The following is a 27,644-nucleotide window of genomic DNA, read 5'->3' as shown; positions in this document are numbered from 1 at the left end:
ATTTCTCTTAGCAATATTTTTTTTCTGATATATCTTCTAAGGCAGTGGTTCTCAACCTTTCTAATGCTGTGACCCTGCAATACAGTTCCTCATGTTGCGATGACCCCAAACCAAAAAATAATTTTGGTGGATACTTCATAACTGTAATTTTGCTACAGTTATGATTCAGACTGTAAATACCTGATATGCATTATGTATTTTCTGATGGCTTTAGGCGACCCCACCAGGGTTGCGACCCACAGGTTGAGAACCGCTGTTCTAAGGCTAGGGAACCAAAGAAAATAAACAAATGGGACTACATCATACTAAAAAGTTTTTCCAAAGCAAATACAATTATCAACAAAATGAAAAGATGGCTGACTGAGAGAACATATTCATTAATGATACATCTGATGAGTTACTAACCAAAATTTATAAATAACTTATACAACTCAATACTAAATAAAAACCAAACAATTCAATTAAAGATTGGACAGAGTACCTCATTACACACTTTTCTAAAGAGGATATACATGTGGCCAATAGACATAAAAAGATGTTTAATTTCACTAATCATCAGAGAAATGCAATTTAAAACTGCAATGAGATACCTCACACTTGTCAGGCTGGCAAACATCAATGTGTCCACATAAAACAAGTGTTGACAGGTATGTGGACAAAAGAACACTCCTGCACTGCTGTTGGGGGTGCAGAGTGGTACAGCCCCTATGAAGAACCATCTGGAATTTCCTCAAAAAAATTAAAAGTGGAACTACCTTATGACTTAGCAGTTCCAAAGAATATAATTATTTGGGTCTTCTCTCCATTTTTTCTTGATGAGTCTGGCTGAAGTTTCATCAATCTTGTTTCTCTTTACAAAAAAAACAACTCTTGGTTTTATTCACAGAGACTTTTAGTCTCTGTGTCACTTATGCTCTAAACTTTAATATTTTTCTCCCTTTTACTCTGGGCTGTTGTTCTTTTATTAGTCCTTTTGGGTGTGCAGTTAGATTGTTTACTTGCTATTTTTCTTGCTTCTTGAGGTAGGCCTGTAATGCTGTGAACTTCCCTCTCAAGACTGCTTTCATTGTGTCTCATAGCTTTGTGGTTGTTGAGTGTTCATATTCATTTGTTTCCAAGTAATTTTTTTTATTTCTTTCTTGATTTCACAACCCCTTTCTTGTTTAATAACAAGCTATGAACCTCCATGTGTTTGAATATTTTTCAGTTTTTTTATTGTAGTTGACTTCTAGTTTTATACCATTGTGAAAAAGAAGCTTGAAGTGATTTAAATAAGTTTGAATTTGTTAAAACAAAGAAATATGACCCAAATAAATAAAATCAAATTAAAGAGTAGTAACAGCTGACATCAGAGAAATACAAAGGATTATAAGAAAATGATATGAACACGTATATGCCAACAAATTGGACAACCTGGGTAAAATGAATTAATTTCTAGAAACATAAGTTTTCCAAAATTGAAGCTGGAAGAATCAGAAAACCTGAATAGACTGATTAGACCTAATATCATTAAGGCAGTTATCAAAAAAACTTCCAGCAAACAAAAGTCCTGGACCAGATGACTTTACAGGTAAATTTACCAAATATTTTAAAAAGAATTTACATCTGTCTTTCTCAAATTATTCCAGAAAATTTAAGCAAGGGAAAACCTTCAAGCACACTGGAAAGAAAGTATAATCTGATATTCTGGGATGAAATGTCCTGTAAATATGTATTAAGTCCATTTGGTCTAGTGTGTCATTTAAGACCAATATTTCTTTATTGATTTTCTGTTTGGATGATCTGTCTAAAGCTGTCAGTGGTGTGTTGAGTTCTCCAGGTATGATTGTATTTTTGTCTGCTATTTTTAGATCAGTTAGTAGATGTAATATATTTTAGTGTTCCCTGGTTCAGTGCATATATATGAAGAAGCCTTATGTCTTTTTGATATAGTGTCCTCTTTATCATTCATTATGAAATGTCCATCTTGTTCTCTTGTTACTTTGTTGTTTTGAAGTCAGCATTGTCAGATATAAGTATGGCTACACTTCCTTTTCTTTGGGTATTATTTGCTTGGAGAATGGTTTTCCAGCCTTTCACTTTGAGTTTATTTTTGTCCTTGCACCATAGATGTGTCTCTTGAAGGCTGTGTATGGTTGAGTTTTGCTTTTTGATCCAATCTGCTACTCTGTGCCTCTTGATTGGTGAATTCAGTTCATTTACAGTTAGGGTAATTATTGACACTTGAGGATTTCCTATAGCCGTTTTATGTTTTGTTTTCTGGTAGCTCTGTGTCTCCTTTGGTTCTTTTCTTTTGTGTTTCTGTCAGTTGTTTTTGTTTGATGGTATTTTGTACTTATTTCCCCTGTTTCTTCTTTTTGAAACTATATATTTCAGTAGTGGCTTTTTTTTGTAAATAGTTTATTAAGAGAAAAATGACCATATGTACAAGAGTCCTTTGTCTTATGAGTGCTTCTGCACTCCACCCTCCTTTGCTGCTACAGATCTTGCTGCTCCTCCCTCCTTTTATGTTATTGTTGTCACAGAAATTTCCTTGTTTTTATTTTAACCTTGTTGGAGCTTTTACTTGTAGTTTTGATTTGTTTTGTTCTTTGTATGTGGTCGAATAACCCCCTTTTGTATTTCCTGCAGTGGAGGTTTTCTGGTAATATATTCTGTCAGCTTCTGTATGTCTGCAAAAGTTTTTATTTCTCCTTCATATTTGAAGGATAACTTTGATGGATATACCGATAGTATTCTTGGCTGGTATTTCCTCTCTTTCAGGACTTTGACTGTTTGGGTCCACTCTCTTCCGGCTGGTAGAGAGTTTGCTGAGAAGTCTGATAATACCCTGATGGGCCTTCCTTTTTATATATCATGTTCTTCTTTTCCCTGGCTGCCTTGAGGATTCTGTCTTTGTTACTGATTTTTGATATTATTATGATATGCCTTGGAATAGGTCTGTTTGGGTTGAGGTAACTTGGCATTCTGATTGCTTCTTGAATTTGAGAATGTAACTCTTTCCACAGGCTTGGGGACTTCTCATCAGTTATTTTTTAATAGGCTCTCCATTCCCTTCTCCTCTTCTGCTATCCCCATTATTCTGATATTGCTCTTTCTGTTGAAGTCAGACAGTTCTTGTAGAGCTCTATCATTCTTTAAATTCATGATTTCCTATCTTCTTTCTGCAGCATCTCTAGTTGCTTGTCTTTGATGTCACTGATTTTTTATTCTCTCTGGCCTGTTTTATTAGCTAAACCTGCCACCTCATTTTTCTTTCTTTTTTAAATTTCATTTAGAAAATTAATTTTATCATGGTGATGTTGGTCAGTAAGAGTACATAGGTCTCAGGTAAACATTTCTTCGGGTATTGAGTTCTTCATCACTGTTTGTTTTGTTTGTTTTAAGTTTCAGTCTCCTTGGTGAAACACTCCTTTTGTTTATTAATTTGTTTTTTGAACTCATTAAGTTGCCTATTATTTTTATCTCGCATCTCATTGAGTATTTTCAGAACTTCAGTTTCTAATTCTCTATTGTTTAACTCCAAGGTTTTCATGCGATTGAACCTGCTTTCTGGAGATTTTTTGTTTTGTTTCTGAACTATGTCTCTTTTTTGTTTAGCCATGGTATTCAATTTCTTCTTCCTTGATGGCATTTGAGAGTGGTAGTATTCTTTATAACTCTAACAAAAATCAACCAGAAAATAAGAAAAATAAAAGTAAACATTACAATGAAATTATAAAAATTTTAAAAAATAATGACAAGTGAAAAAAATCCACAAAAAATAAAGAGCAAAAACAAAGAGAAACAACTACAAGAAAATAAGAATAAAATATATAAAAACTAATTAAAATGAAATTCAATGGGAAAAAAAAAGATTTTTTTGAGAGATTTTTCTGTTTTTTTCCAGTACTTGGCACCATGTTACAGGTGTTTCTGTGTGAAAACCCGGGGCTGACCTTCACTTCGGTGTTGCTATAGCAATGATGCAGGCAGGGTGGCAGTCACGGTGGTGGGTGGGGCGTGTGGAGAGGGCTTTACAGCTGTAGTAGCAGTGATCTCAGACCTCTGAGCTCTCTGCCCCACGGCTCAACCGACCTCTGTTTCTCGGGGGAGGGAATGGCTGCAGAGCTGGCTGTGGGGCCTGTCTTGGCCACTGTCCAATCCCGTGAGGTGAGGAAGTGGGATCTGGGGTGCTGGGGGCTGCACTTTGGTTCTCTCCGTTTCTGTGCAGAGTGCAGGCCGCAGGAGACACAGGAAGGAGCTCTGGCCATGACCCCTCGTTCTGAACCTGCTCTGGTTATCTCCCCTCTGCCCCTCATTGTCACCACTTCCTTGGCAGAAGGAGACCCAGTGATTCCAGGCTTCTCCCCTCTGAAGAGCCCGTGCAGAGAAAAACCCAGACAGTTGGGGCTTCTCCTCTCTCTACAGCCCTGCAGACAAAGCCCAGCCTGAGCTTCCCTCCTCTCCAGAGCCCCAGCAGAAAAGAAAATGACCCAGTCACGCCAGGCTTCCCTTCTTTCTGGAGCCCCAGCGGACGAGATCTCGGGAAGCCCAAGCCTCTCTCCTCTCTGGAGCTGACTGCGAGTGCATCTTCTCTTCCTCCTCCCTTCTCAGACCTTCCCCCCTTAGTCCATTCGGTGTGCAGACCTGTCAGGCAAGCCCGCCAGCCCAGCTGGGGTTGCTTCGCTGTGTTATAGCTGCTCAGTCTGTTGACATTTCAAGGGGAGAGATCAGGGGTATCTCTCATGCCCTCACGACTCTGATGTCACCATTCTTCTTTTTCTTAAAGAAGATCTTTTAACATTTCATGTGATAATTGGTTGGGTGCTGATGAACTCCTTCAGCTTTTCCTGTCTGGGAAGCTCTTTACCTGTCCTTTGATTCTCAGTGACAGCTTGGCTGCTGGGTAGAGTCATCTCGGTTATAGGTCCTTGCTTTCCACCACTTTGAGTATTTCGTGCCCCTCCCTCCTGGCCTGCAGAGTTTCTGTTGAGAAGTCAGCTGACAGTCTTATGGGAGCTCCCTGGTAGGGAACTAACTGCTTGTCACTTGCTTCTTTTAAGATTCTCTCTTTGTCTTTAATTTTTGGCATTTTAATTATGTTTCTTTGTGAAGGCCTCGTTGGATTCATTTTGTTTGGAACTCTCTGTGCTTCCTGGACTTGTGTGTCTGTTTCCTTCACCAGGTTAGGGAGTTTTGTGTCATTTTTTTACATAGGTTTTTCATTGTTTTTGTCTTGTCTCTTTCTGGCACCCTCGAGATGAGACTGTTGGTGTGCTTGAAGTTGTGCCACAGGCTCCTCACACTGTCTTTATTTTGGGGTTCTTTTTCTTTTTGCTGTTCTGATAGGGTGGATTTTTGTTTTTTGTGGCTTTTTTTTTTTTTTGCTTTCTTATATTCCAAATCACTGATTTGATTATCAGCTTCATCAATTCTACTGTTGATTCCCTGTAAATTATTCTTTATTGTAATTAGTGTATTCTTCATTTCTGACTGGTCCTTTGTATGCTGTTGGAGTTCTCACTGAGTTTGCTGAGCATCTTTATAGCCAGTGTTTTCAACTCTGCATCTAGTCGATTGCTTGTCTCCATTTTTATTTGTTCTCTTTTTTCTTTTTCTTTTTGTAGTTTTGTTCTGTTTTCTCATTTGGAACATGTTTTTTCTGTCTCCTCATTTTGGCAGCCTCCCTGGGTTTGTTTCTATGTATCAGGTAGAGCTCTGTGTCCTGAGCTTGGTAGAGTGGCTTAATGTAGTTGTCGTCTTGTAGCATCCAGTGGAACGGTCTCCCTGTTCACCTGAGCTGTGCATACAGGTGTGCCCCTCCCATGTGGGCTGTGTGCACCCTCCTGGTGTGTTGATCGCTGAGTGCTGTTGGCTCCGCCATGGGAGGGATACACTGCCAGGCAAAGTGTCCGCATTGAGTGGCTGCAGCCACCTTGGAGGATCAGCTACGCAAGAGCCTGCACCACAGAGCAAGACTTCCTTCAGCTGGGCTCTGATGGCCACTGCTTCTGTCCTTGGCTGTGTCATTTGTGGAGGTGGTTGGGTGGTGCTTCAACATCCTCTGAAGCTATCCACCGGGTGCCCTGGCTCCGGGGCCTCAGGATGTGCAGGACAAGATCAGCCACTGCCTGTGTTCTGCTGGGGTCACTTGTCATGAGCTACAAAGCCATCTGCAGATGGTTGCTACTTGTGCTGGTCTTTAAGGTACCCCAGAGAGGCCCAGCTATGAACCAAGGCCAGTGGCCCTGAGTGGTTGTCCTGGGACCACTTAACAAAAGCTATGAGGCCCAGCAAGGCCAGATGCTGCTGCTTTGAGAAATATTAGGAAAGTCTGCCACAATGAGTTATGACGGAACATTTGTATGGAAAAGCCACTGGAAACGGCTTTGGTGTGCCTGCAACTGGGGTGGGGCTGAGTCTCAGGAAATCTCCAGAGCAAGGTCAACAGGGATAGCCAGGGCAATGAGACTCGGATATGGTGCCTGCTGGCTGGTCTGAGGCGGGAGGGCTCAGTAAAGCCACAGTGGCCTCGGCCACACTTCCGTCTGTGAGAAATGTGGCCCTCACCTTCCATGTGTCCGTCAAGCCTGCCAGGCTGCTGCCCCCGCACGGGAGCTCAGAGCAGTAATTCTTGGGAAGGCCCTGCATGGTCCTTTTAGGGGGAACCCCTGGGACTCCAGTGGCCCTCGACTCACTCAGCCAAAATTCCCTCTGGCTTTTACTAACAGAAGTGATGGGACGGCTCTTCCGGCACTGGAACCCTGAGCTGGGGGGCCTGGTGTGGGGCTGGGACCCCTTGCTCCTCAGGGGGGACCTCTGTAGCTGAGACACCCCTCCCGATGTTTGTCCACCACAGGTGGGAGTGGGGCCAGCCTGTTACACGTTTACGCCCCTCCCACCAATCGGGATGTGACTTCTTCATAGTCTCAGTTGTAGGATTGACAGTTGTTCGATAGTTTAGTTGTAATTTTGATGTGGTTTTGGGAGGGTGTAAGTATGCCATTTACCTATGTTGCCATCTTAACTGGAAGCCCTAAATGACTAAATATTTATATTTATCACATGTGTTAAATATCTTATACATTAACACACCCTATACTTTTTTTTTTTAATAAATTTTTATTAATGGTAATGGGATGACATTAATAAATCAGGGTACATATATTCAAAGAAAACATGTCTAGGTTATTTTGTCATCAAATTATTTTGCAAACCCCTCGCCCAAAGTCAGATTGTCCTCCGTCACCCTCTATCTAGTTCTCTGTGCCCCTCCCCCTCCCCCTAACTCTCTCCCTCCCTCCCTCCCATGTCCTCCCTCCCCCCCCACCCTTGGTAACCACCACACTCTTGTCCATGTCTCTTAGTCTCATTTTTATGTTCCACCAATGTATGGAATCATGTAGTTCTTGTTTTTTTCTGATTTACTTATTTCACTCCTTATAATGTTATCAAGATCCCACCATTTTGCTGTAAATGATCCGATGTCATCATTTCTTATGGCTGAGTAGTATTCCATAGTGTATATGTGCCACATCTTCTTTATCCAGTCTTCTATTGAAGGGCTTTTTGGTTGTTTCCATGTCTTGGCCACTGTGAACAGTGCTGCAATGAACATGGGGCTACATGTGTCTTCACGTATCAATGTTTCTGAGGTTTTGGGGTATATACCCAGTAGAGGGATTGCTGGGTCATAAGGAAGTTCTATTTGTAGTTTTTTGAGGAACCACCATACTTTCCTCCATAATGGTTGTACTACTTTACAGTCCCACCAACAGTGAATGAGGGTTCCTTTTTCTCCACAGCCTCTCCAACATTTGCTATTACCCGTCTTGTTGATAATAGCTAATCTAACAGGAGTGAGGTGGTATCTCATTGTAGTTTTGATTTGCATTTCTCTAATAACTAATGAAGCTGAGCATCTTTTCATATATCTGTTGGCCATTTGTATCTCTTCCTGGGAGAAGTGTCTGTTCATGTCATCTTCCCATTTTTTTATTGAACACACCCTATACTTAATGCAGTTATTCAACACATATTTACTGAGCATGTACAATGTATCAGACACTGGTGATACAATGGTAGAAAAAAAATTTTCTTCCCTCATACAGCTTGCATTCTGTTACTGTAGCATGGCATAAAAAGTTTTCTGTAACTCACCATTTTGCATATTGTTTTATACTGACTTACACTTTCCTCCTTCTCTGCAGTCCATTTAGCTGCTTCTGTTGGAAGCTTCCTATTTTTTGCCAGTTTTTTCCCATTTAACTCCATTAGTCAAAACTATGGATGTATAACCCTCACGACCAAGGTGGCGGCCTGTCTCAGCTCAAACGTTGCACTGGCACTGGGTGTCAATCTTCTGATGAAGCTGGAAATAAAAGGTAAGTGTTTGCCTTGAAAGTTTTGCCTTTGCTATTTGATTCCTAGAATGGTAGAACAAGGCGGCGTGGTAAAGAGGTAAGAAATGTAATAAGAGTTATTTATCCCCTGATTTTTTATTTACTGTAAAGGCAATTATGTGAACTGTCAAAAAATCAATCAGAAATGTGAAAAACTAAGTGTTCCCATCTCTTCACATTAAAGCCCCAGTTATACTCTCAAAGTCATTTTAAACCTTATAACCTACAAATTGCTGTATTTACTTTATGCTATATATTCAATATTTATATTAGACCTCTTCCCACATAGGTAAGTGTTTTTTATCCAAAGTTGTATAATATTCCATTCTGAAGAAGTACTATAATTAACTGGTTCTCTATCAATGCACATTTGAGTGGTTTCCAATTTTTTGCTGTTACCCACAAGAATATACATATTATATTTGCTCATGCAGTGTACATACTAATACAAATACATTCCTAGATATAAAAATGCTATCTTCTGATGTGTTTGTAACAATTTTAATTGCTATTAAGACACCTTTCAAAAAGATATAAATAGCACATGAGTTTTTCTACATTCTTTCCAATAATATAGTACACTACTCTCATTTTAAAAACAAATATAGCTTCTTTATTTCCTATCACTAATATTCCTCCAAACTCCACACTACTGGGCTGAAGAAAACCAATGTAATATAAGTTTACCCAGTGATTTATTCATGTTCTTATGGGTGTATCAATCTTTCAGACATCTCTCTTCTCCTTCAAGATGATATGTGAGGAGAGGGGAATTGATGAATCTCTTGTGGTGAATGAAAAGGGGAGCCTCAGACGTATTTGGACTGGGATCTTTTGCGTCTGTGGGGGAGTTCCCTGCCAGAGCTGAGGTGTATTTATTTATGTGTGGCCCATGTGGCACCATGTCCGTCTGAGAATGTACCTTGTCTGTTAGAAGTGTGATTCTGGCTGTGTTCCTCTGCCTTGGCCAGGCCCTCTCTGAGACTCTGGCCCTCACACTTAGACAGTTCTGCAAGCTCTGGCTTTTAAGACATGAGAAGCCCATTGTCCCGCCTCAGGTCCATTCACCCAGCTTCCTGATTGTGCCAGTACCCATGCCACCATCACACAGTTTGGGAATTACACATGAGCCCACCCAAGTGGTTGTCCGGAGTTTCCCTGAAATGGAAAACCTAGGATCCATGTACCTGTTCTGTCTCTTTCCTTTGCCAGTTTTTTCCCATTTAATTCATTTCTTACTCAGGGAGAGGAGGATGCCTTTCTTCTTTGTCTTTCTAGAATGGACTTCCTTTCCAAAATTTGTATTGTTAGCTTCCCTAATTTAATGTAATCATATTTGTCAGTCTTTTCCAAGAAATCCTTTTAGACTCGGAGTCATAAAGATAATAATCTTATAATTTCTTCTAAAATTTATGTATTTTTATTTTTACATTTGGGTTTTCAATAAACATAGAGTTGATACTTCTGTTTGTTATAAGGTAAGAACTTAATTATTTATTTTCATGACATTCATTTATTGGATAGTTTGTTCTTGACTGGTTTCTGATTCCACCTTGTTTTCCAACATTTCCATATGTGCATGGGTCTGTTTCTGGTGATCTTTTCTGCTCTGTTGATTTTTTCCAGTCTGTTTTTGTGTCCCTGCCACGACGTCTTTGCTCATCATTGCTTTATAACAAGGCTCAGTGTTTGCTAGTCTTGCACCCACACCATGTTCTCTAGTCACTTCTGTCACAGTGCTCTCCACCTGAACTTCAGATTACTTGATAAGTCTTGTTGGGATTTATAACAAGTCTTAGTATTTGCTAGTCTTGCACCCACACCTTGTTCCCTAATCACTCCTGTCACTGTGCTCTCCACCTGAACTTAAGATGACTTGATAAATCTTGTTGGGATTTAGTAAGAATTTTGTTGCACTTACTGATGTATGAGGAAGATTGAGGTTACTAAATTTTCTAATCTATGAACAAAAAGCTAATTCCAGTGAAGATCCAATTAGAAGACTGTAACATATAACTTATTTATGGATACTTTATACATGAGGCATTAAAAATTCACTAAAAGAAGATGGCAGCAGAGTAGGCGGAAACACAGACGCCCAGCTCTCACCACCAAACTGGAATACAAATCAATTTAGGAAAAATCAGCATGAAAAACCAACTCTGAACTGCAAGAACAGCTCTCAAAAACCAAGGAGCAAAGAGGAAGCCACAACAATCCTGGTAGGGAGTGCCTGAACCTCCTCTGCTTACAGGAACGGAGGGGGGGTGAGGCTGAGAGCCCAGAGAGGATTTCACAGAGGGAAAAAGAGCAGAAACTACTGCTCACAGCCACTTACCTGGCGACCAGGGAGCGAGGTGTGTTGAAAAGACCAGCTTATCTCCCAAGTGGAAAGGACAGGGAGAGGGACAGACTGTGAGGGGCTAAGGAATAAAGGAGACAAAATAAAAAAGCTGACTCATTCGTGCTGGAGGCGGCGATAGCTGGGGGAGGGACTGAACCTTTCACGAAACAGAGCTGAAGTGCTTCCGGATCAGAGATCTCCAGACATCTATCCAGCTCCAATCAGCACAACAAGACACAGCTGAAAACAAGAAGTGGGGAGGAGGGGCAGTAACTCAGGTCTCCATGGAGATCTGAGATATACCTCCCCCTACTGAAGCTGAGAAAAAACCCTGCCCCCAGTGAGATTAGTTGGTGGAAGAGACCTTCAGAGTCTCAGGTTACACCCACAGCATTCTTAGATACAGTTTCAAGGAAGCCCCTGCTGAGATCAGTTAATAAGAATATCACCTGTTAAGAAAACAAACAAATCAAGACTTCAAAGCTGCCCAAATCCGAAAGTGGATTACAAATAATAGCTGATACCAACCCAAGAAGACCTAGAAATAACACAACTGAAAACTGGAGGCAGACAACACCAAGCCTAGACTCAACCAACTCTACAAACAAAACACCAAAAATGAGAAGACAAAAAAGTGCAATCCAAATGAAACCTTCAGGAGATGAACTGAGTGATATGGAAATAATTAAACTTCCAGATGCAGAGTTCAAAATAATGATTGTAAGGATGCTTAGGGATCTTAGAACAACAATGGATGGTTACTATGAACACCTAAATAAAGAAATAGCAAGTATAAAAATGAATCAGTCGGAGATGACAAATACAATATCAGAAATAAAGACCACAATGGAAGGAATTAAAAACAGGATAGATAGAGCAGAGGATCGAATCAGCGAGTTAGAGGACAACTGGAATGAAGGCATGAAAGCAGAGAAAAAAAGAGAAAAGAGACTCAAAAAGTCAGAGGAAACTCTTAGAGAGCTCTGTGACAACATGAAGAGAAATAACATCCGCATCATAGGGGTTCCTGAAGAAGAAGAAAAGGAACAAGGAATAGAGATGTTGTTCAATCATATCATAGCTGAAAATTTCCCTAAATTAATGCAAGAGAAACTCTCACAAGTCCAAGAAGCACAGAGGACTCCATTAAAGAGAAATCCAAAGAAACCTACACCAAGACACATCATAATTAAAATACCAAAGCTAAGCGATAAAGAGAAAATATTAAAACCTGCAAGAGAAAAAACAGTTATCACCTACAAAGGAGCCCCCATAAGGATGACAACTGACTTCTCAACAGAAACACTTGAGGCCAGAAGGGAATGGCAAGAAATATTCAAAGTAATGCAGAACAAGAACCTACAACCAAGACTACTTTATCCAGCAAGGCTATCGTTTAAAATCAAAGGAGAAATAAAAAGCTTCCCAGACAAAAAACAACTCAAGGAATTCATTACAACCAAACCAATGCTGCAGGAAATGTTAAGGGGCCTGTTGTAAACAGATCAAAGTGGGAAAAGAATATAGCAAAAGAATACACCTTTAAAGAAGAAAATGGCAATAAACAACTACATATCAATAATAACCTTAAATGTAAATGGATTAAATGATCCAATCAAAAGACATAGGGTAGCTGCGTGGATAAGAAAATAGGACCCAGGCCCTGGCCAGTTGGCTCAGCGGTAGAGCGTCGGCCTGGCATGCGGGGGACCCGGGTTCGATTCTGGGCCAGGGCACATAGGAGAAGCACTCATTTGCTTCTCCACCCCCACCCCCCTCCTTCCTCTCTGTCTCTCTCTTCCCCTCCCGCAGCCAAGGCTCCATTGGAGCAAAGATGGCCCGGGCGCTGGGGATGGCTCCTTGGGCTCTGCCCCAGGCGCTAGAGTGGCTCTGGTCGCGGAACAGCGACCCCCCGGAGGGGCAGAGCATCACCCCCTGGTGGGCAGATCTTTGCCCCTGGTGGGCGTGCCGGGTGGATCCCGGTCGGGCGCATGTGGGAGTCTGTCTGGCTGTCTCTCCCTGTTTCCAGCTTCAGAAAAATACAAAAAAAAAAAAAAAAAAGAAAATAGGACCCATACATATGTTGTCTACAAGAGACACACCTTAGAACAAAAGACACACATAGATTGAAGGTAAAAGGATGGGAAAAAACATTTCATGCAAACGGAAATGAAAAAAAAGCTGGGGTAGCAATACTTATATCAGACAAATTAGACTTTAAAACAAAGGATATAGTAAGAGATAAAGAAGGCCACTACATAATGATAAAGGGAGTAATCCAACAGGAAGATATAACTATTATAAATATCTATGCACCTAATATAGGAGCACCCAAATATATAAAACAGACTTTGATGGATTTAAAGGGCGAGATCAACAGCAATACTATAATAGTAGGGTATTTCAATACCCCACTAACATCACTAGATAGATCCTCAAGAAAGAAAATTAACAAAGAAACAGCAGACTTATTGGAAACACTAGATCAACTCGATTTAATAGATATCTTTAGAACCTTTCACCCTAAAGCGGCAGAATATACATTCTTTTCAAGTGCTCATGGTACATTCTCTAGGATAGACCACATGTTAGGGCACAAAAGTGCTCTCAACAAATTTAAGAAGACTGAAATCATATCAAGCACTTTCTCCGATCACAACGGCATGAAACTAGAAATGAATCACAGCAGAAAAGCTCAAAAATTCTCAAACACATGGAAACTTAATAGCAGGGTGTTAAATAATGAGTGGATTAAGAATGAGATCAAAGAAGAAATAAAAAAATTTCTAGAAACGAATGACAATGAGCATACAACAACTCAAAATTTATGAGACACAGTGAAAGCAGTGCTGAGAGGGAAGTTCATAGCACTACATGCACACTTTCAGAAGCTAGAAAAAGCTCAAATAAACTTAACCCTGCATCTAAAAGAATTAGAAAAAGAACAGCAAGTAGAGCCCAAATGTAGTAGAAGGAAGGAAATAATAAAGATCAGAGCAGAAATAAATGACATAGAGGCTAAAGAAACAATACAGAGGATCAATGAAACTAGGAGCTGGTTCTTTGAAACAAGATTGATGAACCTTTAAGTAGACTCACTAAGAAAAAGAGAGGACTCAAATAAATAAAATTAGAAATGAGAGAGAAGAAATAACAACTGACACAACAGAAATACAAAATATTGTAAGAAAATACTATGAAGAACTGTATGCCAAAAAACTAGACAACCTAGATGAAATGGACAAATTCCTTGAAACATACAATCTTCCAAAAATCAATCTGGAAGAATCAGAAAACCTAAACAGACCAATTACAACAAATGAGATCGAAACAGTTATCAAAAAACTCCCAACAAAGAAAAGTCCGGGGCCCGATGGCTTCACAACAGAATTCTACCAAATAGTCAAAGAAGAACTAACTCCTATCCTTCTCAAACTATTTCAAAAAATTCAAGAGGAAGGAAGACTTCCAAGCTCCTTTTATGAGGCGAGCATAATTCTGATTCCAAAACCAGGCAAAGACAACACAAAGAAAGAAAATTATAGGCCAATATCTCTGATGAATATAGATGCTAAAATCCTCAACAAAATATTAGCAAACTGGATCCAACAATATATGGAAAAAATCATACACCATGATCGAGTGGGATTTATTCTGGGGAGGCAAGGCTGGTACAATATTCGTAAATCAATCAATGTGATTCATCACATAAACAAAAAGAAAGAGAAAAACCATATGATAATTTCAATAGATACAGAAAAAGCATTTGATAAAATCCAGCACCCATTCATGATCAAAACTCTCAGCAAAGTGGGAATACAGGGAACATACCTCAACATGATAAAAGCCATCTATGAGAAACCCACAGCCAACATCATACTCAATGGGCAAAAATTAAAAGCAATCCCCTTAAGATCAGGAACAAGGCAGGGGTGCCCCCTTTCACCACTCTTATTTAACATGGTCTTGGAAGTCCTAGCCACAGCAATCAGACAAGAAGAAGAAATAAAAGGCATTCAAGTTGGAAAAGAAGAAGTAAAACTATCATTATTTGCCTATGATATGATATTGTATGTAGAAAACCCTAAAGTCTCAGTCAGAAAGCTACTGGACCTGATAAATGAATTCAGCAAAGTGGCAGGATATAAAATCAATACTCAGAAATCAGAGGCATTTTTATATACCAACAATGAACAGTCAGAAAGAGAAATTAAGGAAACAATCCCCTTCACAATTACAACCAAAAAAATAAAGTACCTAGGAATAAACTTAACCAAGGAGACTAAAGACTTGTACTCGGAAAATTACAAAGCATTGATAAAAGAAATCAAGGAAGATACAAACAAGTGGAAGCATATACCGTGCTCATGGTTAGGAAGACTAAACATCATTAAAATGTCTATATTGCCTGACCAGGTGGTGGCGCAGTGGATAGAACGTCGGACTGGGATGCAGAAGGACCCAGGTTTGAGACCCCAAGGTTGCCAGCTTGAGCGCGGGCTCATCTGGCTTGAGCAAACAGCTCACCAGCTTGGACCCAAGGTTGCTGGCTCCAGCAGGGGGTCACTCGGTCTGCTGAAGGCCCACGGTCAAGGCACATGTGAGAAAGCAATCAATGAACAACTAAGAAGTCCCAACGCGCAACGAGAAACTGATGATTGATGCTTCTCATCTCTCTTCGTTCCTGTCTGTCTGTCCCTGTCTATCTCTGCCTCTATTAAAAAAAAAAAGTCTATATTACCCAAAGCAATCTATAAATTCAATGCAATACCAATTAAAATACCAATGACATACTTCAAAGATATAGACCACATATTCCAAAAATTTATATGGAACCAAAAGAGAACACGAATAGCCTCAGCAATCTTAAAAAAGAAGAATAAAGTGGGAGGTATCACACTTCCTGATATCAAGTTATACTACAAGGCCATTGTACTCAAAACAGCCTGGTACTGGCATAAGAACAGGCATATAGATCAATGGAATAGAACAGAGAACCCAGAAATAAACCCACAGTTCTATGGACAACTGATATTTGACAAAGGAGGTAAGGAAATACAATGGAGTAAAGACAGCCTCTTTAACAAATGGTGTTGGGAAAATTGGACAGCTACCTGAAAAAAAATGAAACTAGATCACCAGCTTACACCACTCACAAAAATAAACTCAAAATGGATAAAAGACTTGAATGTAGGCCGTGAAACCATAAGCATCTTAGAAGAAAACATAGGCAGTAAGCTCTCCGACATCTCTCGGAGCAATATATTTGCTGATTTATCTCCACGGGGAAGTGAAATAAAAGACAGGATAAACGAATGGGACTATATCAAACTAAAAAGCTTTTGCACAGCTAAAGACAACAAGAACAGAATAAAAAGACAAACCACACAATGGGAGAACATATTTTACAATACGTCTGATAAGGGGTTAATAACCAAAATTTATAAAGAACTTGTAAAACAACACCAGGAAGACAAACAACCCAATCCAAAAATGGGCAAAAGAGATGAATAGACACTTCTGCAAAGAGGACATACAGATGGCCAATAGGCATATGAAAAAATGCTCAACATCACTAATCATTAGAGAAATGCAAATTAAAACCACAATGAGATATCACCTCACACCAGTCAGAATGGCGCTTATCAACAAAACAACACAGAATGAGTGCTGGCGAGGATGTGGAGAAAAGGGAACCCTCCTGCAATGCTGGTGGGAATGCAGACTGGTGCAGCACTGTGGAAAACAGTATGGAGATTCCTCAAAAAACTGAAAATTGAACTGCCTTTTGACCCAGCTATCCCACTTTTAGGAATATACCCCAAGGACACCATAGAACAGCTCCAAAAGGAGAAATGCACCCCCATGTTTGTGGCAGCATTGTTCACAATAGCGAACATCTGGAAACAGCCCAAGTGTCCGTCAGAGGACGAGTGGATTAAAAAACTTTGGTACATATATACTATGGAATACTACTCAGCCATAAGAAATGATGACATCGGATCATTTACAATAACATGGATGGACCTTGACAACATTATACGGAGTGAAATAAGTAAATCAGAAAAAAAACTAAGATGAATCCATACATAGAAGGGACATAAAAATGAGACTCAGAGACATGAACAAGAATGCGATGGCAACAGGGGTGGGGGGTAGGGGGAGGGGGGAGGGCGTGAAGAAGGAGAGAGGGGTTGGGGGAGGGGAGGGGCACAAAGAAAACCAGATAGAAGGTGACAGAAGACAATTTAACTTTGGGGGAGGGGTATACAGCACAATTAAATGTCAAAATAATCTAGAGATGTTTTCTCTCAACATATGTACCCTGATTTATCAATGTCACTGCATTAAATTTAATAAGAAAAAAAATTCACTAAAATTTATTTAGATATGGGGTTTTCATTGTACATCCTGCAACAAAATGTATAATTTTACTTTTCTAATTGAGTTATTTTTGCCAGATTCTTTCATTTTATTATTTAGTTATTGTGTCTTTTTTATATTGCTTATTTTCTCTTTCAGGGACTCCTATTGTGTTTGGGTGGACAATTTCTCAAGTTAGTGTAGGCTTTCTGAAATTTATATTCTACCTTCTTTTTTTTCCTGTGGTTTCTAGTTTGCTCTTCACTGCCTCAAATGGCTTTTATTTTGAAAATCATCGCTTCCTGAACATTCTTCTGAAGGGGCTGGTCTACAGGAAAGCTGGTCTACAGGGTCCACAGGCCCCTGTTCAAGGAAGGACAAGTCACACGGGCTGCTGTCCTCTTCACGTCTTGCTCTTTGCACCAGGAGCTTCCTGGAAGCCTGCCTGCTTTTCGACCGTGCTGCACCCTGCCTGGAAATAGAGGAGTCGGAGTAAAGGCTGCTTGTCCTCTTTCAACAGCTTCCTCTTTCCGTTTTCATCACTCTGCTTGGTAGTCAGCATTTATCTCTATTACTGTTGAATGTTTTTCCAAATTTGCATATCTTGATGGTTGTTTCAGTGGGAATTTAGTATGAGGGATAAGTAGAAGGATGGGATCTAGGAGACCCACTTTCTTCTTGACATTTTTGTTATTGTTTATTTTTATTTCAGTTGTTGACTTTGTTTCAATCATTTATGTTTATTTTTATACCTGTTTCTGTTTATTGAGTTTATTAGAGAGACACTGGTCAACAGGATTATACGGGTTTCAGGTGCACAGTTCCACAGCATGTTGTCTGTACACTGCATTGTGTGCTCACCATTCCAGGCCAAGTCTCCCTCCATCACCATCTGTCCCCCGTTACTCTCCTCCACCTCCCCCACCCCTCCCCAGCAGTCATCACACAGGCGCGTCTATCCATGATTTGGAAGGGAGGAGGAAAGAAACCAATGTTATTACGTATTCCATTATTTTCTAAGATGACCTTTATACTAGGGTATCAACATATAGATAATTCACAGTGGCAAAAATTTAGAGTATCAACAATCTTTTTTCTTTGTTGTTTCAGCCACAGAGCTTCTATCAATGGTAAATATCTCCTTTTTTATTTCAGAAATTGGTGCTAAGTGGGATAACCTTTGGACACCAGCCACCATAGAGGATAACCTCACATTTGGCTATATTATAGGAATGCTTTTACTTGATGCTTTGTTATACGGCCTTGTGGCCTGGTATATAGAAACTGTCTTTCCAGGAGTGTACGGCATGTCCCAACCATGGTATTTCTTTCTCATGGTGAGTTCTAGCGCTTCTGTTATTGTGAAAGGTCATAGTTCTTATTAGTAATTTAGAATCAGATAGAAAGGTTTGGTGCAGAATCACTGTCATCTGTATCCCAGCCATGCAGAAATGCCAGCCATTTCAGAATATGCCCACGGCCTTCCACATGTGCAGATGCACGTATCTGTGGATGAGACACTGAAAATTCCCACATCAGGAGGTATGGGTGCTTGACACTTCAGGTGGTACACAGTGAGTGGGTTTTATTGGAAAATAACGAAACCTAAATGTCTCTGCACAGTTTGTTCCTAACTCACTTACTATGTGACAGTGTCTTAGATCCTAGTGAGGAGAGTCCCCATGTCTGTGTTCTCAGCACCAGCTTCTCCTCAGTGCTAGACCAGGTACCTAGAAGAGAACATCTGCCTTCCACCCTCCGTGCACCTGACCACTGCTGGACGATGACACAGAGAAGACTCTCAGACCAAGTGTAATAAGATACATTCACTGTGGCCTGTTTTTAGTAATTCTCTGTGTCCCTACTTCTTGAATACTATTTTAAAATACATTTTTTTCTTGCTCCTAAATCCCAGGGATTCAAATCATACACATATTTGCTGAAAAATATAATCCTGGAAAGTATGCTGTAGCTTTCTCCATCTCACAGAGGACTTTCAAGTCTTTATAGAGCCTGGTTTCTGTTTTTTCACATCTAAGTTGTAATTCAGATGAAATTACTATAAACCATTTCCAAGTGAAAAATTCAGTGTCATTTAGTACATTTACACAGCACATATCTATTTCCAAAACATTTTCATCACCCAAAAATAAAATCTTGTGTCAATTAGGAAGTCACATCTTATTTTTTCCTGTCCGAAGCCCTTAGCAACCGCTAATCAATTAGATTTCTTTTTATATGAATTTACCTGTTCCAGATATTTTGTATAAACAGAATCATTCAGTAGGTGACTGGTTGTGTCTGGCTTCTCTCACTGAACACAGTGTTCTTGCAGTTTGCCCGTCTTATAGTATCAATATGTCCCAGTGCTTCCTTCTTCTAGGTCGCTAAACAGTGTTCCAATGTACGCAAGTAAAACAACTCCTTTATCCATCCGTAGTGTAACATACAGGACACCTCTTGTCTATCTGAATAGTTCTGCTATGAATATTTCAGTACAGGTATTTGTTTGAACCCCTGTTTTAATTCTTTTGGGACTGTACCTAGAACTGGATTGTAATTCATATGGTAACTTCGTTTCATTGTTTCAGGAACCACAGTGCCTGTATCGTTGTACATTCCCACAAGCAGCAGACCAGCGTTCCAACCTCTACCTGTCCTTACAAGCATTATTATTCCTTTTATTACAGCCATTTTTGTGGGCATAGAGCAGTATCTTGGGGTTTTGATTTGCATTTCCCTAATGACTAGTGATGCTGAGATATTTCTGTGTACATATAGCAATATGTAAATATTCTTTGTTTTAAATTATATTTAGAAAATTAAATTTAACAGTTGTGCCCATTTTTTAATTTGGTTGTCTTTTCATATATTTTGGACACTAGACCCTTATCATATGCATGATTTTAAGTATTTTCTTCCATTCCGTGGACTGTTTTTTTCCCCCGCTCTCTTTGATAATATCCTTTCATGCACAGATTTTTTTTCATCTTTATTAAATCTAATCAATTTCCATTTGTTGTTTGTGAACTTGGTATCATATCTAAAGCACCAATGTCAAATCCAAGGTCATGAAGATCTACCCATATGTTTTATTCTAACTGTTTGGTGGTTTTATATCTTATATTTCGATCCTTGATCAATTGCGAGTAAATTTTACCTACTGTGAGGTAAGGATCCAGCTTCATTCTTCTGCGTGTGAACACCTGGTTGCCCCAGCACCACTGTTTCAGAAAGCACCCCCTTCCCCCGGAGGTCTTAGCAGGCTTGGTGAAGACCAGCTGCACGGACGGACGCAAGGCTTTATTTCTGAACCACGGTTTCATGCCATTGGCCTACGTCTGCCTTCCAGCCTGGGCCGCGTGGTTTTGATTACTGTGGTTCTATAAGTTTTGAAATCTGAAAGTGAGTCCTCCAACTTTATTTTTCTTTTTCGAGATTGTTTTGACTATTAGTGGGCCCTAGCAGTTCCATGTAAACTTGAGGATCAGCTTTTTATTTCTGCAACAATGACCCCTGGAGTTTTTACAGGGATTACCCTGAGTCTGTTGATTACTTTACTTGTATTATTACCGTATGATAAATACTGTCTTTCAGTCCATGCGTTTTCTATTTATATGTCATCTTTAAACTATGTAAGCAAGGTTTTATAGTTTTATTGTGTGAGCCTTTCATTTCTTTATTCCTACTTACTTTACTGTTTTGTATGCTGTTATAAATGAAATTGTTAATTTTCTTTTTGGATAGTTCATTGCTGGTGTATAAAAACACAGCTGACTTTTGCATGTTTGTCATGTACCCTGCATCTTTGGTGGACTTGTGAATTAGCTCTGGCAGTACGTGGCGGGGGGGGTATTCATTGGGCTTTTCTGTATATAAACTACATGCGTTATGTCATCTTCAAATATAGGTAGCTTCGCTTCTCCCTTTGCAGTCTGGCTGCTTTTTGCCTCCTTGCTCTGGCTGACACCCCCATGCAGTGGGGAGTGCGGGGATGGACGTGACCTCCTTGCCCTGTTCCCAATTCCAGAGGCAGAGCTGTCAGTCTTTCACCACTGAGCGTGATAAGATGACCTCTGTCATTCTGAGAAAGTTTCCTTCCATTTCTAGTTTTCTGAGGGTTTTTATCTTTTTTGATGCTTTGTCAGGCTTTTTTGCATCAACTGTAATGATTATACGGTTTATCCCACTTGTTGCATCAGTGTGATACATTGCATTGATTGGCTTTCATCTGTTGAACCACCGCTGCATTCCTGGGGGAATTCCCATTGGATCATTGTGTTTAACACTTTGAGTGTGCTGCTAGGTTCAGTTCGCTGGCATCTGGTGAAGGTTTTTCATCCGTGTTCATAGCGGATCTTGCTCTCTAGTTTATTTTTTTCATGATGTCTTTGTCTGACTTTGGTGTCCGAGTACTGCTGAGCTCATAGTATAAGTTAGGGAATGTTTCCTCCTCTTTATACTTCTTGGAAGGCTTGGAGAAGAATTGTTGTCAATCTTGTTTAAATATTGATATTTGGTCGAATTCACCAGCGAAGCCATCTGCTCCTGCACTTTTCTTTGTGGGAGGGTTTTGATCACTGGTTCATTTGCTTTACTTGTTATAGGTCTGTTCAGATAGAGTGCTTCATTCCTTTTCATGCTCATTTTGGTAATTACATTTTGGCTTTCTTTGTAGCGTTCATACTGGTATGGTCATCCAAGAATTAGAAGGGGAAACGAAGAAATAGAAGACTGTGAAGAAACTCAGTATTTTGAGGCTGCATCACCTAGCTGGGTGGCCGGTATCCAGATCAAAGGATTGCACAAGGTATCACTTCAGAGGGGAAGCCCTTTATCAGTGCGTGCCCGGAGATCCTGGGCCGGCCAGTCCGTGGGGACCATGGACAGACCAGATGATGGCCTCTGTGAATGAGCCAGCTAGTAGGATCCGAGTGTGGGCCAGACACCTGCAGGGTATCCCACAGGCAGGGGGGCCATCCTGGTGCCTGACTCCAGCAGTGGGTGGGCCTGGTGCCCGGCCCACGAGCAGGCCTGGTGAGAGTCCACATGTGAAACTGGCTGCCCCGCCTCACTTTTAGTTCATGCTTGCCTGGTATATTTTCCCCGTTCCTCCTGTTTCTGTCGTTGTGATAGGAGGCTGTGTAGTTTACCTACGCATACGTAGAGTTAGTGTGTGCTCTTTCTTCAGTGTGAAAATTGCCTCTTTTTAATAGAGGCTCAGGCCATTTACATTTTTTTAATTTTTCAGTTACATTTTACATTCCATATTATTTTATATTTCAGGCCATTCAGATTTAATGAAATTATTGATATTATCTGTCATGTTGATAATAGCTAATCTAACAGGTACGGGATGATATCTCATTGTAGTCTTGATTGGCATTTCTCTAATAGCTAGTGAAGATGAGCATTTTTTCATGTGTCTATTGGCCATTTGTATGTCTTCCTGGGAGAAGTGTCTGTCCAGGTCCTCTGCCCATGTTTTAATTGGATTGTTTGTTGTTTGTTGCTGAGCTTTGTGAGTTCTTTTATATGTTTTTGATATTAACCCCTTATCGGAGCTGTTGTTTGCAAATACCATCTCCCATTTGATTGCCTGTCTGTCTGCTTTGTTGTCAGTTTCCTTTGCTGTGCAAAAGCTTTTTAGTTTGCAACAGTCCCATTCGTTTATCTGTGCCTTTACTTCCTTTGCCTTTGGAGTCGAATTCATAAATTGCTCTCTACAGCCAATGGCTATGATCTTAGTACCTATGTTTTATTCAATGTAATTTATTGTTTCAGATCTTATATTTAGGTCTTTAATCCATTTTGAATTAATTTTTGTGCGTGGGGACAAGCTATAACCAAGTTTCATTCTTTTGCATGTGGCTCTCCAGTTTTCCCAGCACCATTTATTGAGACTTTGTTTTCTCCATTGTGTGTTTTTGGCTCCTTTGTTGAAGATTATTTGTCCATATACATGTGGTTTTATTTCTGGGCTCTTGATTCTGTTCCATTGGTCTGTGTTTCTGTTTTTCTGTTCCTTTAAAGTTGTAATACCTTTGGTAAGGTAATCATTTTGTTCACTGATTTTATTTCAGCATCTATTGAACTACCTATCTGTGTTTTCTCATGTCTTTTTGAACTGCAGTATTCAATCCTGTCATTTAAATAACATTTTGCTGGCCCCGGCTCGTTAGCTCAGTCGGTTAAGAAAGTTAAGAGGCCGACCCGTCGGTGGCGCAGTGGATGGAGCGTAAGACTGGGATGCAGAGGACCCAGGTTCGAGACCCCGAGGTTGCCAGCTTGAGTGTGTACTCATCTGGTTTGAGCAAAGCTCACCAGCTTGGACCCAAGGTCGATGGCTCGAGCAAGGGGTTACTCCATCTGCTGTAGCCCCACGGTCAAGGCACATATGAGAAAGCAATCAATGAACAACTAAGCTGTTGCAACGAAAAACTAATGATTGATGCTTCTCATCCCTCTCCGTTCCTGTCTGTCTGTCCCTATCTATCCCTCTCTGACTCTCTGTCTCTGAAAAAAAAAAAAAAAAAGAAAGAAAGTTAAGAGCATCATCCTGATTGAAAAAACAAGGTTACAGGTTCGATTCCCAGTCAGGACGCACACAATGGAAGCAACCAGAGAATGCACAGCTGACTGGAACAGCTGTTTCCCTTCCCCTCTCCCTCTCTCTCCCTTCCTCTCTCTAGCTCTCTGAAAATCAATAAAAATAAATTAAGCCCAGGTCAAATACCTCAGTTTCTTGGAATGTTGTCCAGAGCACAGAGGTTGCCAGTTCGATCCCCTGCTTTGTCCACGCCCGGGGTCCTGCGTCCAATCACAGTGCAGACTGCCCACTCCTGCAGGAATGCTCCCAGGTCCTCTGTGCTCCCCTGGCCGAAGGGAGCGCCAGCAGCGACCTGACCTCCCTCTGCGGGATCAGTGAGCTCTGCCCTGTCGCTGGCACTCTCCCACTCTCTGTGCCCCTGTCGCTGGCACTCTCCCACTCTGTCTGCCCCTGTCGCTGGCACTCTCCCACTCTCTGTGCCCCCGTCGCTGGCACTCTCCCACGCTCTCTGCCCCTGTCTTAGGCACTCTCCCACTCTCTCTGCCCCTGTTGCTGGCACACTCCCACTCTCTCTGCCCCTGTCGCTGGCACACTCCCACTCTCTCTGCCCCTGTCGCAGGCACTCTCCCACTCTCCCTGCCCCTGTCCCTGGCACTCTCCCACTCTCTCTGCCCCTGTCCCTGGCACTCTCCCACTCTCTGTGCCCCCGTCGCTGGCACTCTCCCACTCTCTCTGCCCCCGTCGCTGGCACTCTCCCACTCTCTGTGCCCCCGTTGCTGGCACTCTCCCACTCTCTGTGCCCCTGTCGCTGGCATTCTCCCACTCTCTCTGCCCCTGTCCCTGGCACTCTCCCACTCTCTCTGCCCCTGTCGCTGGCACTCTCCCACTCTCTGTGCCCCCGTTGCTGGCACTCTCCCACTCTCTCTGCCCCCTGTTGCTGGCACTCTCCCACTCTCTCTGCCCCCGTCGCAGGCACTCTCCCACTCTCTGTGCCCCTGTCGCTGGCACTCTCCCACTCTCTCTGCCCCTGTCCCTGGCACTCTCCCACTCTCTCTGCCCCTGTCGCAGGCACTCTCCCACTCTCTCTGCCCCCGTCGCAGGCACTCTCCCACTCTCTCTGCACCTGTCGCTGGCACTCTCCCACTCTCTCTGCCCCTGTCCCTGGCACTCTCCCACTCTCTCTGCCCCCGTCGCTGGCACTCTCCCACTCTCTCTGCCCCCGTCGCTGGCACTCTCCCACTCTCTCTGCCCCTGTCGCAGGCACTCTCCCACTCTCTCTGCCCCCGTCGCAGGCACTCTCCCACTCTCTCTGCCCCCGTCGCAGGCACTCTCCCACTCTCTCTGCCCCCTGTCGCTGGCACTCTCCCACTCTCTCTGCCCCCTGTCGCTGGCACTCTCCCACTCTCTCTGCTTCTGTCGCTGGCACTCTCCCACTCTCTGTGCCCCCGTCGCTGGCACTCTCCCACTCTCTCTGCCCCTGTTGCTGGCACTCTCCCACTCTCTCTGCCCCTGTTGCTGGCACACTCCCACTCTCTCTGCCCCTGTTGCTGGCACACTCCCACTCTCTCTGCTTCTGTCGCTGGCACTCTCCCACTCTCTCTGCTTCTGTCGCTGGCACTCTCCCACTCTCTCTGCCCCTGTCGCTGGCACTCTCCCACTCTCTCTTCTTCTGTCGCTGGCACTCTCCCACTCTCTCTGCTTCTGTCGCTGGCACTCTCCCACTCTCTCTGCCCCTGTCCCTGGCACTCTCCCACTCTCTCTGCTTCTGTCTCTGGCACTCTCCCACTCTCTCTGCTTCTGTCGCTGGCACTCTCCCACTCTGCCCTCTTCTTCCTCTCTGCTCTGCTCCCACCTTCCAGTGTCAGGTGCTTCACTGTGAGAGTCACTTGGACATGCTTGTGTGCTGAGCAGGGAAGCCTTTGTTGAGTTATAGCTGTCATAACTGTTCCAATTATTGTAACTTCAAGAGGAGAGACAAAGGGGCTTTCATGCCTCATTTTTCTTTTCTTTTTCTTTTCTTTTTCCAAGTGAGAGGAGGGGAGATAGTGAGGCAGATTTCCTCATAAGCCTCACCTACCACTGCCTGTGACCCTTCCCCATCACCTACCCCTGCCTGTGACCCTTCCTCATCACCTACCCCTGCCTGTGACCCTTCCTCATCACCTGCCCCTGCCCTATGACCCTTCCTCATCATCTACCCCTGCCTGTGACCCTTCCTCATCACCTACCCCTGCCTGTGACCCTTCCTCGTCACCTACCCCTGCCTGTGACCCTTCCCCGTCACCTACCCCTGCCTGTGACCCTTCCTCATCACCTACCCCTGCCTGTGACCCTTCCTCATCACCTACCCCTGCCTGTGACCCTTCCCTATCACCTACCCCTGCCTGTGACCCTTCCTCATCACCTACCCCTGCCTGTGACCCTTCCTCATCACCTACCCCTGCCTGTGACCCTTCCTCATCACCTACCCCTGCCTGTGACCCTTCCTCGTCACCTACCCCTGCCTGTGACCCTTCCTCATCACCTGCCCCTGCCTGTGACCCTTCCTCATCACCTGCCCCTGCCTGTGACCCTTCCTCATCACCTGCCCCTGCCTGTGACCCTTCCCCATCACCTACCCCTGCCTGTGACCCTTCCTCATCACCTACCCCTGCCTGTGACCCTTCCTCATCACCTACCCCTGCCTGTGACCCTTCCCCATCACCTACCCCTGCCTGTGACCCTTCCTCGTCACCTACCCCTGCCTGTGACCCTTCCTCATCACCTACCCCTGTCTGTGACCCTTCCTCATCACCTGCCCCTGCCTGTGACCCTTCCTCATCACCTGCCCCTGCCCTATGACCCTTCCTCATCACCTACCCCTGCCTGTGACCCTTCCTCATCACCTACCCCTGCCTGTGACCCTTCCCCATCACCTACCCCTGCCTGTGACCCTTCCTCATCACCTACCCCTGCCTGTGACCCTTCCTCATCACCTACCCCTGCCTGTGACCCTTCCCCATTACCTACCCCTGCCTGTGACCCTTCCTCGTCACCTACCCCTGCCTGTGACCCTTCCTCATCACCTACCCCTGCCTGTGACCCTTCCTCATCACCTACCCCTGCCTGTGACCCTTCCCCATCACCTACCCCTGCCTGTGACCCTTCCTCATCACCTACCCCTGCCTGTGACCCTTCCTCGTCACCTACCCCTGCCTGTGACCCTTCCTCATCACCTACCCCTGCCTGTGAGCCTTACATTTCTCTAGTCTGGCTGGTGGGAGGAAGCACCTCTCCTGGCCCCGGGCGAGGGCCAGCGAGGCATCCTCTAACTGGTAAGTGGTCTTCCTGCCGCGTCAGGCAGTTTCTGTCTGAACACTCAGGGTGGCTGTTGCTGTCCATGCTCAGGTCTGTCCCTGCATGCCTGTGTCCCCTCTTCAACATTCTCTCTCTTCCCTTCACTGGACCCTCAGATTTCTGTCTTCAGCTCAGGTCGACCACTAGTCTCCACCTGAGTGACTCATGACATAGACCCCGTTTACGTAACCGGGGTGGGGGGGGACAGGGGCTACCTCCTTTGTTTTCCATTCTCAGGGACCGTTAACCTCGGTCGCCTGATGACTGCTGTGAGTGCTTGTTTCACTCTCATACCTTACATCGTGCATTTTTTTATGTTGATCAAGATCCATAATTATTTTTATGTGCCTTTACTTTTTTCCTCTCTTCCTTTACCAAAGCTTCATTAAAGCATGGATTATACATCACTTACTTCTAGGTGTAACTCTTAGCACATGGCACAGTGCCTAGTACACAATGGGCATTCAGTAAATAGTTTTTAAGTGAAGAATGATCACTTATGGTCTAATTAATTAATTGGACTTGGTGATTTATTGCATACAGTAGTAACAGCAATGAAGTGCAGGGTTATATATAGTCAGGGTTCTGGGCTCTACATCTAGGTGAATTTGGGGGCCATTCACCAACCTAGGGAGTACAATTAAAGACTGTATATTCAGAATATGGT

At 42.7% G+C, this 27,644-nt stretch overlaps 1 protein-coding gene across 1 annotated transcript in view; it reads left to right on the top strand.

Moving 5' to 3' along the window:
* Nucleotides 1-27,644, top strand: part of LOC136335755 (phospholipid-transporting ATPase ABCA3-like) — a 164,462-nt gene that overhangs the window by 31,861 nt on the left and 104,957 nt on the right. Inside the window, exons 8-10 of the mRNA XM_066276851.1 lie at nucleotides 8,193-8,366; nucleotides 18,247-18,428; nucleotides 21,770-21,901. Coding sequence (XP_066132948.1) covers nucleotides 8,193-8,366; nucleotides 18,247-18,428; nucleotides 21,770-21,901 — 488 coding nt within the window. The remainder of the gene's footprint in view (nucleotides 1-8,192; nucleotides 8,367-18,246; nucleotides 18,429-21,769; nucleotides 21,902-27,644) is intronic.

The sequence above is a fragment of the Saccopteryx bilineata genome, chromosome 4, assembly GCF_036850765.1.
Source record: "Saccopteryx bilineata isolate mSacBil1 chromosome 4, mSacBil1_pri_phased_curated, whole genome shotgun sequence".
Classification (NCBI taxonomy): domain Eukaryota; kingdom Metazoa; phylum Chordata; class Mammalia; order Chiroptera; family Emballonuridae; genus Saccopteryx; species Saccopteryx bilineata.
Note: the sequence above shows the minus strand (reverse complement) of the source record. Positions and strands in the feature narration are given on the sequence as shown.